Here is a 15,240-nt window from a genome sequence, read left to right on the forward strand (position 1 = left end):
ATATTTACCTGTTTCACAACATTAAAATAACATTTAGTATAACATAATACATATAATTGCAAAATAATTCATACACACTTCATACACATTTAAAATACATTTCAATGACCTATAAACTACTTAAATTAACTTTTAAAAGATTGTCCATTCATAAAATAAAATTGATAATAATTTCATACACAATTATTATAACTTTCATCATCACAAGAAAATAATAACTAAACAAAAAAAAACAAACAAAAAGAATACAATTTTCATACAAAATTCATACAAAAATATATCAACATTTTACCTTCATATGCCAAACAGAAACATATATTCTAATTTCAACAAAAACCAAATTTCATACATAATTAATACAAGTTTCGTATAAGTTTCATATACGATTAATATAACTATCATACTTCGACGGTCCACAGAATTATAACTACTTATTTTTTGACTAGTGACTGAACATATTGTACCATCAAATTCATTTTCTCTATTTTGTTCATAAATCAAGTATTATGCGAATCTTTCATTTTATTAAAACTCAAACACATCATTTACGTGTTATTTTTCAGATACGGTATATATATAAAATCACTGTTTCATTCAAAAAAACAAGCTATAATCTATATTACATATCTTAAAATGACCGAAAAAATCGACACAATGTTTTCCATGTTAAATCAACAAATCATAATTATAACAAATGAATCATAATTAAAACCAACTAATGAATTTCACCTTTCACCATGTTTAATTAATATCGACACAATGTTCTCCGTCACAGCAAACCAATTTTTTTCCAATGCCAAAATTTCTTCAATTACTAAAAAAATGAAACTGATATCTGCCGCAAATCTGAAAGAATCGTGAAATTTGGGGATAAAAACAGCTTGTACATTGATGTCAATTTGTTAGAGCTTTTTAAGGAATTAAATCAAAATTTAATCTCATTTAAACTAATTTGAGAGATTTAAGGCAACTAACTAATTTGAATATTTTTTAAATTTCCTTAAACGTGCTAATAAATTAACACCAATTAATAGCCATTTTCCATTTATATTTTTGTCCGTTTTTTTCTCTTCAATTTTTTTAAATAATTTTTTTAATTATTTAAAATTAACGTTATATTTTTTTTAATAATATGCTATAGCTTGAGATATTGAATATTATATATTGAAATACAAACTCTAATGCTATATCTTAATAATATTATTATAGAAAATGCTATATACCTAATTTACGCTTTTATTAATCTACTCCACTAATTAACTTTATTTTTCCAATTAACTCATAGAAGAGGGCTTTCATATTTAAACATATGGACCTTTTCTAATTATAAAAAAAGTAACAAGGCTTATCTCTTAAAGTTTAATTGATAAATTTACAATAGCAAAATTTTAAGTCTCTAGTTATTATACTCGGTCTAATGATTAATTGAAGTAGATTTTTAATTATGATGTATCAAATTTAAATTTTAATATAGATAAAAATATTAAGTGATTTCTTTTCATTTAATTATCCTAAATTTAATGAACAAAATTACGTAATAAGTGTTGGTGGTGAAAGGTGATAACTATTTAAAAAATTAATCAAGATGTAGATAGAATTTACTAATAAATAATTGATTAATAAATGAATTTACAAAAAAGAAAAGGCCTCAATAAACAATAATAAGAACACCATGAAAAGAAAAGTTTATTTAAGTACCGCAATTCATTGTTTAATAGATGAGTTTATAGAAGGTTTAGCAAACTCGATAACATAACATTAAAATGAAAAAAAGCGTCATTTTCTTTTTTTAGTGGGTCCTTTCGAATTGGATGCCATTCAGTAAAAGACTCTTCACATGTGACTGTACAAGTTACGGCAGCCCCTGCATCACTTTTTGCATTAAAAAAATCATTTTCGTCTAAATATTTAATTGAACTTATAAGTTCAGTCACTGTTATATAGTAATTGTCTCGACAAATCTGAATACATTGCTTGAGAATTGGTTCCATTGGTTGCTTCATTAAAACTAGATATTGATTATAAGTTCCGTTAGCTTTGGCTAAAGATAATTGTAACATGATATGTGCCAAGCCTTTCTTATCAGCAGAAGAACTTCTAGGATCCGCTCTAAGAGAATCGACGCATAGTTTATCATCAATTGTCTTTTTACAAATATCGTCTATCAAATCTTCATATGAATGAGCCACAAAAGTGAGAGACACGAAAAAAATCACTATCAATGTTCTCATGAGTTTCATCTTCTTCTTTTTTCTTATCTTTTATGTTAAGTGTGGTGTGAAGAGTCATTCTTATAGAATGAAGTATTCATCAAACCATGCCTCTTTTGCATTTACAATTAAAATCCACAAGATTGTGTTACCATTACTTTTAATAGGATAATGGTAAAGCAAATTAATATTAAAATTTAAGTTGATATCTTTTAAATTATTTTCCTTTTCTATCAAATTTGAAATAAAGTCAAACTCTATTGGCTTACTTTAATGTATTTTTATCGGTGATTATATCTTGACTGTTCATATAATTAATCAAGATTTAGATAGAATTATAACAAATAATTCATTAATAAAAATAATTTGCCAAAAAAAGATCCCAATAAGCAAAAATAAGGACATCAAAAAGGTGTTGTAAAAAGAAAAGCAACTATAAAGGCCTCTTACGCATTTATGGTGAGAACCAAAAATTGTGTTACCATTTTTTTTAATGAGATAATGGTAATCAATATTAATATTAAATTATAAATTTATATCTTTTAAATTATTTTCCGTTTTCAATTTTGAAATAAAGTCAAATTCTATTGGTTTACTTTGATAAATGAAATTAACTATTTTAATGATCTAGTCATAAAATATTTATTTTTTATTCTTGGAGAAAATAAAAGATTAATTATTAATAACCATACATTGAATAATGTAGACAAATTATCACATAAGCAATTTTTTGTTACGACCCAAAACGAGCCGCGAGTGACATCCACACTTAACCTCCTATGTGAGCGAACCAACCAATCTAAACCCCAACAATTCAATCTTAATAAACAGAAAATAATGCGAAAGACTTAAAACTCATTAACGAAATTAATAAATAACTTCTAAAACTCAAAACTTATTATTATCTGTAACGACCTGTTTAGTCGTTTTGAGCAGCAGATTTTATTTCTGGAAAAACAGGCTGAGACGACGGAACCCACGACGGAACGTCATGGGCACGACGGACCGTCGAGGGTGTCTCGTCCCAAAACACTTAGAAATTCTGAAATTTGGGTGCTGAAATCGACTCTCTGAACTCTGTGACGGACCTGCAGGACGGATCGTCACAGGCACGACGAACCGTCGTGATCCACCGTTTCAAAACACTTCAACTCTTGAGAATTTGGTACAGGGAACGATTCTCTGAACGTCGTGACGGAAGTGCAGAATGGACCGTCGTAGGTACGACGGGCCGTCACAGACTCCTTAAGGAAATCGAGTCTCTGATGAACCTGCATGACGGACCGTCGCAGGCGCGACGGGCCGTCACAGGTTGCGTAATCCCAGTTGAAGTCGGAATTCTGGTTAAGTTTTAAAGGGGCATTTTGGACTATTCCTGCTATAATTATATATTTCGTGGGTCTATATTAATAACTCAATTTCTTGAGGATAAAAGAGGTAACCTTAAGTTAATTAGTGGGCTATTATTGTCATCTTTTATTCTTAATTATATACTAATTAGGGTAAAAGAAAGAGGGTTTGAATAAAGAAAATAGAAAGAACAAGAGAAAGAGAGAGAAGGGAATCGATAGAGAGAGAGACGATCGAGAAGGGGAAAAACACAAAGCTTTGGGAAAATTTGCTTGCTTGATCACGAATCTTCGGTGGAGGTAGGTTATGGTTTTCATGCTATTCGTAGTAAACTCTTAATAGCGAATGATATGTATTGATAGTATTGTAAAACCCTGCTATGTGCTTAATTGTATGCTTGCATGAACGTGATTATATAATTGTGATTATATTAAGCATGATGAAGCTATTGAATCCCAAATCTTGTAAAATCCTAATCTCTTTGTTAATGATGAGGCCTTGGTATAAAAGAAGGCGTGATGAACTAAAATAATGAGATTGATGATGCCTTGGTAAGAAAGAAGGCTTGATGAATTGATAGAAGCATATTTAGGGGATCGGGTGTCACGAACCGACACGTAAAATTAGGGGATCGGGTGTCACGAACCGACATGTAGTATTAGGGGATCGGGTGTCACGAACCGACATGTAGTATTAGGGGATCGGGTGTCACGAACCGACACGTAGTATTAGGGGATCAGGTGTCACGAACCGACACGTAGATTTAGGGGATCGGGTGTCACGAACTGACACATAGATTTAGGGGATCGGGTGTCACGAATCGACACGTAGTATTAGGGGATCGGGTGTCACGAACCGACACGTAGATTTAGGGGATCGGGTGTCACGAATCGACACATAGATTTAGGGGATCGGGTGTCACGAACCGACACATAGATTTAGGGGATCGGAGTGTCACGTACCGACACAAGAGGATTAATGAATATTGAGGGAGCGGAGTGTCACGTACCGACACAAGAGAAATAAAGATAATGAATCTTGAAAGATGTTAATATACTCAATCTAATGAACATGATTCCCAAATGAGTATGGTATTGAGACTTGAGTTCTCATGTGTGAACTTGACGGTAATTGTTAATGATATAGTATTTGTTGTTGCTACATGTTGAGTATCATAGTTGATTTTATGATATTACTTGGTATATATTGATTTCTATTTTGAGTTGGCCGATGATATCTACTCAGTACCCGTGTTTTGTACTGACCCCTACTTTTATGTTTTCTTCTTGTTTATTTGTGGAGTGCAGCAAACGTGTCATCGTCTTCAACTCAACAGTAATTCAAGCCAGTCTTACTACATCGGAAATTCAGGGTGAGCTAATGCTTCTAGCTTGGACTGGATCTTCTTCTTCAAGTCTTGATGCCTTGAACTTCCGGCATGGACTAGCTTCTTATGTATTTTTAGCTTTTAGAATACTCTTAGTTTAGTCATTTGATCGTAGATGTTCTTGTGATGATGACTTCCAGATTTTGGGGAATAATAGATGTTGAATTTTAGAAGTTAATGAATTGGTCTTTATTTAATGAGTTTAAGTCTTCCGCATTACTTTCTGTTGACATTATATTGAAATATTAAGGTTAGATTGGTTGGTTCGCTCACATAGGAGGGTAAGTGTGGGTGCCAGTCGCAGCCCGGTTTGGGTCGTGACATTATCCCCAAAATCTGGAAGTCATCACCATAAGAACAATCTATCCTCAAATTACTAAATCTAAGAATGTCTAGAAAGCTAAAACAAATAAAAGAGATAGTCCATGTCCGAACTTCAAGGACATCAAGACATGAATGAGAGAGAATCCAGCCCGAGCTAGGAACAATAGCTCACCCTGAAATCTGACGTGATGAAGACCGGCTAGAGTTGCGGTTGAGTTGAAGACGACGGTACGTTTGCTGCACTCCACAATTGACAAAAAGAAAACATACAAGTAGGGGTCAGTACAAAACACGAGTACTGAGTAGATATCATCGGCCAACTCAAAATAGAAAACAATATATATCGAATAATAACATAAAATCAACCATAACACTTAACAGGTGACAACAACAAGCACCATGACCATTGGGCACAACCCAAGCACATCTATGAGGACTCAAGCGTCCACACCATACTCATTTGGGAAACAGGTTCATTAAATTGAGTACATTAACATAATTCAAATTCATTCTTTTTACTATCCTGGTGTCGGAACGTGACACTCCGATCCCCTAATACTACGTGTCGGTTCGTGACACCCGATCCCCTAATACTATGTGTCGGTTCGTGACACCCGATCCATTAATACTACGTGTCGGTTCGTGACACCCGATCCCCTAACCTCATTCCTTTAGATCATCAAGTCTTCTTTTATACCAAGGCATCATCATTAACAGAGAGGGTTTTAGTTTTAAGCTTCACAACCTTATCTTTTCAACCCATTACAATTACATAATCACATCATACAAGCATACAATTAAGCATATAGAAGACTTTACAATACTACCCAATACATATCATTCGCTATTAGGAGTTTACTATGAAATAGCATAAAAACCATAACCTACCTCCACCGAAGAATTCGCGATCAAGCAAGCTATCCCCCAAAACCTTTGCTTTCCTCTTCGTTTTTCTCTTCTCTCGATCGTTCTCCCTCTCATTCTCTTTTACCCTAATTACCATATAATTAAGTATAAAAGGTGACCAAAGTAACCCACTAATTAATTCAAGGTTATCTCCTTTAACCCTCAAGTAATTGAATTATTAACATTCAACCACTAACTTTATAATTATAAGCAGGATTAGTCCAAAACGCCCCATAAAACATTTAACAGAAATCCGACCCAGTCAGGGTTACGCAGCCTGTGACGGCCCGTCATGCCTGCGACGGTCCGTCCTGCTGTTTCCGTCACAAAGTTCAGAGAGTTGATTTTATTTAAGACTCTGTGACGGTCCGTCGTGCCTACGACGGTCCGTCCTGCCATGTCGTTACGAAGTTCAAAGAGTTGTTCTTAGTACCCAAATTTCCAGAATCTAAGTGTTTTGGAGCGAGACCCCCTCGACGGTCCGTCGTGCCCATGACGGTCCGTCGTGGGATCCGTCGACCCAGACAGTTATTACCAGAATAAACTCTACTGCTCAAAACGACCAAACGGGTCGTTACATTTTCTAATCAAAGTCTCATACAAGTGCGTTAATGTCTCTTAATTAATTTATTAGGCGAATAATTTATAGTAATAAGTTAGCAGAGATGATACAAAAGATTTTGGATGCATTAATATTATCTTAGTGTTTAGCTCAAATATGAGCTTTAAGATAAATTTCATACAAAAACACTAAATTAGCACTCTAATTGGATTCAATATTACCTTAGGGGTTAGCTTAAATATGAGATAAACTTGAAATAAAAATATTTGAATTAACACTCTAGCTAGATTTGAACTCAGGTCTTGTTAGTGGATCCTTTAGCTTTTAAAGGCAACATCATAACAATCATATGTTCTTCACGGGTGTACTGTTAATTATATTCTAATTTTTATCAGTTTTTCAAGATAATTATATAAGTATACACATGATTTTTTTCGAAGTTAACGAATGCAACATCCATACCTATAAGTAGGAATATTCACGGGTCGATTTGGATTGGTTATTTGTCAAAATTAAAATCAAACCAACTTAATCGGTTTTAAAATTATCAAAATCATATATAGTATATATTTATCAATTTGGTTGTTATCGATTTTGCTTCGATTAGATTTGGTTATTCGATTATTAACAATAGGAAAAAAATATTCCATTCAAAACGAGAAAAAAGTGATAACAATCCATTTAAAATGGAATAATGACGGACATTACATAACTTTCAATCATTGAATATACGTGAATAAAACTTCAAATTCATTATTTTGGCAAAGAGAAAGTGATATTTTCAATCTTATAAAGAATTGTCATAAACACACTGATACACATAAAACCAATAAAATAAATATTCTCATATTGGATATTTTTCTTTCAAAATAAATTATAAATTAAATTTTGATTAAAAGGCATATAAGATATTTAAAATTGTTTATAAAAAAATTATTATGTATGTATATTACAAAAATATTATATATGATTTATCGATTTCGTTGTCTCTTCGTTTGTTTCTAACAAAACCATAACCAACCAATATACTATCAATTTATAAAAATTTACAACCAAACTACACGGAAGCCAAATAAAATTTGATTTGTATAATCAATTTGGTTCAGTTTTTCGATTTTAACCAATTTTTATCCGAATCGTAAACCCCGTAAAAGCACACTAAACAATAGCGAAATGTAATTCTTTTTAATTTTTAAAAAAATGTCCACATTTTACATAAAATAGTCATTCTCTAGATTTCTCAATATTCAAAATTTTGAAATCAATTAAAAGATTTATTATTATATATTTCCTTATTTGATTTAACTAAGTCCTAATTTTTAAAAATTGAATAATTTTAAAGACTTCTTCTCAGATTTTGCTCTGTGACACTAACTTCTCTCTTGGTATAAAATATTACACTTAGCTTCCTACTTTTGATTTAATTGTAACAATTCTTCCTTCTAGTTGTTATTATAATTAATATCGGGAAAAAAATCATATTAGCTTCCTTCTTTTGATTTATTTGTAACAATTCTTCCTTCTATTGTTATTAATGTCGAAAAAAAATCATAATTTGAGTAATTTGCCCTTTGACAAGATAGTTTTCCATTTACGTAGTTATTTTTTTTATAAATATCATTTACTATTTTTCATTTTTATTTTGCTTTTTTTTCCCCCATTAATTAAATTAATTAATTGATAATGGTTAGTAAAAATATAAGGAAATGTAAACATGTTCCAAGTTCCAGCCGTGTACTACTGTTGTTTCTTCTTTTCATATGTATATACGGTTTCTTTAAACGCACTCTCTCCGTTTCAAAAAGAATTTCCCTATTTTTTTTTAGTTTGATTAAAAAAGAATGACCTCTTTCCTTTTTTGACAACACTTTGACTTTAACTTTTAACGTGACATGTTTAAGACCACAAGATTAAAAGACATTTTGATACATTTGACATAACTTTAATTTAGAATCACAAGATTAAAAAGTCTTTCTTTCTTTTCTTAAACTCCGTTCCAAGTTAAACTAGACCGTTCTTTTTTAAACGGAGAGTAATTCATTCATAATTCAAATATAACCAAAATTTATTTATTTCTATTTTTTTTTGTTTTATTTGAGTTTCCATGTATCATTCACAAAATTGTAATTCAATCAAATTTTAAAACAAATTCATTTTGTTTCTTCCAATATTCTAGCGTAATTGGCCAAGTTAAGAGTTATTAGAGGTCTCACAAAATTACTTTACATTAAAGACTCAAAATTTGTATATATGGTGAAATAAAAAAGATTGTGTTATTTTCATTTAATGCACAAGATTGAAACATCACCTGGACATTGCATATATATTTTTGCCTAAAATTTAAATTCGATTAAGAAATTAATTAAGTCAAAGACAGAAAAAACTTATACAAACATATAGAATGTAGTGATGTGGCAGTTAGTTAGGAGTGAGTAACTAACTTATGATTAGTTAGTAAGCATGAAATGTGTGAACAATTAGTTAGCTAACTAACTTTTGTATATGTAGTTTTAGCATTGTATATAAAGTGGTTGTAGTTCATTACAGTATTTTAGTTTTCAATAATGAAAAAAATCAGTTCTTCTTCTCTTAAACTGTTTCTAGATTGATCTCCATTTCCAGCTCTAAATCCATGGTGTAGATCCATGGTAGCTGAAGTTTACATGGTATCAGAGCATACGATATACTGTTTATACTTTCTACTTCCGCAAAATATCTATGAAGTTTCGCAATTTCGATTGATATCTCATCCTCTTTTCTTCTTGATCTACACATTACAAACTACAGTGAATGAGACCCAAGAGACTATTCACCAAACCATTTTTGTTTATACTCCTCAACAGAATGGAGTGGTGGAAAGGCGACATCGATATATACTTGAAATGGCTAGGGCTTTAAGGTTCGAAGCAGCTGTTCCTATATCATTTTGGGGTGATTGTGTTCTTACAGCTGTTCACATAATAAACAGGATACCTTCCTCTGTGCTTGGAAATAAATCCCCGTATGAAATATATTTTCATACCTCCCCTTCACTTGATAATCTTAGGGTGTTTGGGTGCTTAGCCTATGCTGTTAATGTCCATAGGAGGGACAAGTTTGTTGCTCGAGCTTTACCAACTGTGTTCATGGGATATTCAGCTACTAAGAAGGGTCACAAACTCTATGATATGCATTCCAAGAGGCTATTTTATAACAGGGATGTTGTTTTTCATGAGTCTATTTTTCCTTTCAAACAAATGACTGTCAGTAAAGATCCCATGTTTCCTGTTCTAGATTTTCTTACTGATTTTCCACCCGTACCTAATCTTTTGCCAACAACTACCACTCTTATTCCTTCACCTGCAGATCCTCTTGTTTCTTTGCCTGCAGATGCTTCTGTTCAACCACTTTTCATACCTTTGAGACAATCTCAAAGACAGAAAATTCCCTCAAAATGGTTCACTGACTATGTAGTTAACAATTGTGCTTATCCTATGTCTCATTATCTATGCTATGATTCATTATCCCCTGCTTATGCTGAGTGTTTAACTGCTCACACCTCTGACATAGAGCGTCAGACTTACCATGAGGCCATCAAAGATGAAAGATGGATTTTTGCTATGCAGCAAGAAATAACTGCTCTTGAGGATAATGGTACTTGGGACATAGTGGATTTACCTCCTGGCAAGCATGTCATAGGTTGCAAAAGGGTTTTCAAGATTAAGTATCAGGCTAATGGAAAGGTTGAAAGATTCAAAGCCAGATTGGTTGCCAAAGGTTTTAGCCAAAAAGAGGACATCGATTACCAAGACACTTTTTCTACGGTTGCTAAGATGGTGACGGTGAGGTCTGTTCTTGCAATTGCACCATCTAGACACTGAAATATCTTTCAAATGGACGTGTACAATGCCTTTCTTCAGGGCGACTTAGTAGTGAAAGTTTATATGCAGATTTATGGTTTCACCGAGGTTCTATCCAAAAGGTTTGTAAGGTAAAGAAATCACTATATGGCTTAAAACAAGCCTCCCGACAATGGAATTTGAAACTCACCAGTGTCCTGCATGATTTGGGATTTATTCAAAGTCATTTTGATTACTCTCTCTTTACTCTAACTACTGAACCTGACATTACCATCATCCTTGTCTATGTTGATGACCTTTTGATCACTGGTTCTAATACTGATATTATTCAGTCTACGCGGGTCAAGATGAAACAACAATTTAAGATGAAAGATCTTGGACATTTGCGATTCTTTCTTGGTCTTGAATTTTCCAGAAATGCTTTTGGAATTTTGTTGAATCAACAGAAATATTCCATTGAATTGATTGCTGATTCAAGGCAAGGGGGAGCTAAACCTGCATCTACACCCCTTGATTTCAACCAAAAACATACTTCCTATGAGTTTGATGTGTCTACAGGATGCACAACTGATGACAAAATGCTGGAAGACCCAGGTGGCTATCAAAGATTGGTAGGCAGACTATTATATCTCACCATGACTAGACCTGACATTTCATTCGTTGTCCAGGCTCTAAGTCAATTCATGCACAAACCTAAGGAATCACATATGCATGCTGCGATCAGAGTCATAAGATATATCAAGAATGCTCCAGGTCTTAGCCTGCATATGTCCTCAACAACATCTTCTCATCTATTTGCATATTGCGACTCTGACTGGGCCACATGTCCAAAAATCAGAAAATCTGTTACAGGTTATATGGTTGGATTTGGAACTTCTTTGATTTCATGGAAATTAAAGAAGCAAGAGACAATTTCCAGAAGTTCTGTAGAGGCAGAGTTCAGAAGCATGGCATCGACAGTGGCAGAGTTGTCTTGGCTAACATGACTTTTCAAAGAATTAGGAGTTTCAATTACACAACCCATTGATTTACATTGTGACAGCAAAGCTGCCATACAAATAGCAGCAAACCCAATATTTAATTAAGTATCCTATTACTTGTATCTACATGAGATCTAAGTAATGTGGAACTGTGGAAGGAATCCATTCATCACCGTTTATGAAATTTCTAACTGTGAAATTTGATACAATTCTGGGATCATTAGTAGTTGATGCCCACTTGACACGTCTCTTTGTATCTGCACCAACTCCTTTATTCTGATATTCCAAATAGTATGGCTGAACTATAGGCATATTTCCAAATTCTATCCACCCTTTGTGATCTACGAATATATCTATGTAACTCTGCATAATGACCGTACGTGAAAAATTTCCCCATGGCCAACCTAAGTACATAGCTACATTATCTCCTGCGTCTGGAGTTGCCAATTTCAACGTGCAATTCTGCAATACGAGTCCTGTTTGACCATTATTGTTTCTCTGTTGTGCTGTGATGACGACATATTGACCTTTTAGTGGCTTACGTATTTCAATCAAACAACTTTGAAACACTGCAGTTGCATCACCACAAATGAAATCGATGGTGCCCAAAATTACACATTCTCTGTAGAACTGTTTGCCATTGTGTGTATATACGGTGTCTTGAAAACTATCAAACTGACACCTATAGAAGGTGATGCACTCGGCAGATGCCCTTAAAGCTACCGCTTGATAGTTCACAGCTCCAGCCGTGTTCCGAAATGCAATGTCTTGCGCAATGAAGCCTCTTCCATCCACCCCTTTAAAAAAAACATCATGTCGATGATATAATATACATATACTTCTACCATTAATTTGAGCTATTTATGTGAGATCATCTTACCCACGGTAGCAGTATCGTACGTTCCTATTCCACCTCCATAACTCTTATTTCCTGTTATTATTGTTCTGTCCATTCCTTCTCCAAGAAAAACAATGTTGGTTTTCCACGAGTCGATTTGGACATATTCTTCATAAATTCCTTGTTTGATTTGAATATAGTATAGTGAAATACTATTATTCGGACACGCAAATAAAGCAGCCATTATACTACTATAATTCCCGGACCCATCCTTTGCTACTATAACATATGGAGGATGTGAAATATTTTGACATCCGACGTATTCTAATATAGATAGTAAAAAAATAACGATAATCGAAAAAAAACTGAATAAACGTAAAATGTCGAAAACTTGATTATCTTCGAGTTGACTCATTTTTTTAAAGCAAGAAATGTAGAAAATGATATATGCATAATTGTGTTATGCATGCATTTCAACTATCAAGATTGTCATGTATATATAATTTTTGGAGGAAGAAATTATGAAAAGCTAAATGAGATATTGTCTAGTACTACTAAATTGAACCAATTTGATTAGTTGAAACTTTTACACTCAATAGCTTAATTTAAATCAATAAATTTAAATTACTACATAAAGAAAAACAAAATCACAACAAATTTAAGTGACAAAATAAAGTTAAATACTAACATTGCAATATTAAGGAGTAATATAACTACCACTCAACTTATTGCAAAAAGGTATATAAATATGAAAAGTGGGATATACAAATATTCTGTTGTGTTTAGATTATAAAGAATGTATGCTTCTTTTTGAGTTTTAATTCAATATTCATGTTAGAATTTAATTTAATTTATATTTATATACCATAAAACTCATTTTTTAAAAAAAGTGCTTCCCATAAAATTGTTTTCATGGCATGCGATTTCTTAAATGAACTCTTATCATAGATAATTTTTTTAAAAAAATAAATATTAATCAGTTATATCTGTTTATTTTAAGTTTTAAAGTTATATTTGGTTAAATTTAATGTAATAGTATAAGTGGGATTGATTATGAATATATTTTAATGTTAAGGCCATTAATTTTTTATTATATGTGTCTTCAATACTAATTTTGCTTTATTTGTATCAACAACAAATTAAATTTGAGTTTTTAATACTCATTTTGCTTTATCTAGCTTAACAAACTCAAAATACTAATTTTAAACCATACACAAATACATTCTCTACTACTATTTCTTAATAATAATCAAACAAACAAATAGAATAAAAAGATATTAAAAGTAAATGTAACATCATTCTATTAAAATTTAATCATAACAAGTTAATATATATTATATACATTTTAATTTAATTAGATTAGAAGCCTCGATTCTTATTAAATTAAAATGTATATGTGTGTGTATATATATATATATATATATAAATATATATAATATTTAACTTGTTCTTAGTAAATTTTAATCGAATGAAGTTACATTTACTCAATATTTTTTTTCCTATTTATTTGTTTGTTTATTATTAAGAAATAATAGAAGAGAATTGTAGTTGTGTATAGGTGTTTATTGATTATTTTAATTGATAATTTTTTTATGTATGAATAGTATATGAGTTATGTATTAATCGTGTATGAAGTGAATTTACAATGTTATATGCGAACACTTTTAATTTTTGTAAAAATCTAATATGTATTAATTTGAATTATGTATGAACTGATGTATTTATTTTGTAAGAATTGTGTATTAATTGTATTGACTGTTCTCTAATATGGCAGTGTATCTATGATTTTTCTATGAAATTATATATTATATGAAAGATGTATGAACTGATGCATTCATTTTGTATGATATGTGTATGAATTGCATTGAAAGTACATTAATATAGCAGTATATTTATAATTTTTTTTATGAATTATAAATTAAGTTAAAAGTACTAACTTAGTTTTACCAATTTTATAGGAGAAGAAGGAACAGACACATTTGTCTTCATGTATCAACATGAATGTGTTTGATGATCTATTGACTTTCCTCGGTCAAGACAAGTTCCAACAATTTTTACAGGAAATGCCTTTTGTTTTCATGATTTACACAATATTAAAATCCAATGTTAGTTGTTACGCCATATTTTTCTGCTTGAAAGTGAAAATGACAGAGATGACATGTTTTTCATAAACGCAAATAGTACAGATAAGACTGGTCAATGGACCGGAACCGGTTCACCAGACCGGAATGAATCGATACCGGACCGGACCGGAACCCGTTGACCGGTATTGTCACGATCCAAAATGAGCCGCGAGTGGCACCCACACTTATCCTACTATGTGAGCGAACCAACCAATCTGAACCCCAACATTTTCAACCATAATAAACAGAAAATAATGCGGAAGACTTAAAACTCATTAGCAAAATCAATTAATAACTTCTAAAATTTATCAATTACTATCCCCAAAATCTGGAAGTCATCACCACAAGAACATTCTATCCTCAAATTACTAATCTAAGAGTATCTAGGAAGCTAAAATAAGTAAACAAATGGTCCATGTCCGAACTTCAAGGACATCAAGACATGAATGAGAGAGAATCCAGTCCGAGCTAGGAACAATAGCTCACCCTGAAATTTGATTATGCTGAAGTCTGGCTAGAGTTGCGGTTGAGTCGAAGTTGATGGCACGTTTGCTGCACTCCATAAATAACAAAGAAGAAAATTACAAGTAGGGGTCAGTACAAGGCACAAGTACTGAGTAGATATCATCGGCCAACTCAAAATAGAAAGCAATACATATCAAATAATAACATAAAACCAACCAAATACTTAACAGGTGACAACAACAAGTACCATAACCAT

At 32.1% G+C, this 15,240-nt stretch overlaps 1 protein-coding gene across 1 annotated transcript; it reads right to left on the reverse strand.

Moving 5' to 3' along the window:
• Positions 1-11,681: 11,681 nt before the first annotated feature.
• Positions 11,682-12,640, reverse strand: LOC112940085 (probable pectinesterase/pectinesterase inhibitor 12). The gene is made up of 2 exons (XM_026027672.2): positions 12,439-12,640; positions 11,682-12,355 (listed from the first exon to the last, which is right to left on the reverse strand). The coding sequence occupies exons 1-2, from the start codon at positions 12,638-12,640 to the stop codon at positions 11,682-11,684; spliced, it is 876 nt and encodes a 291-aa protein (XP_025883457.2).
• Between the last annotated feature and the right edge of the window lie 2,600 nt (positions 12,641-15,240).

Source organism: Solanum lycopersicum, chromosome 10, assembly GCF_036512215.1.
Source record: "Solanum lycopersicum chromosome 10, SLM_r2.1".
NCBI lineage: Eukaryota > Viridiplantae > Streptophyta > Magnoliopsida > Solanales > Solanaceae > Solanum > Solanum lycopersicum.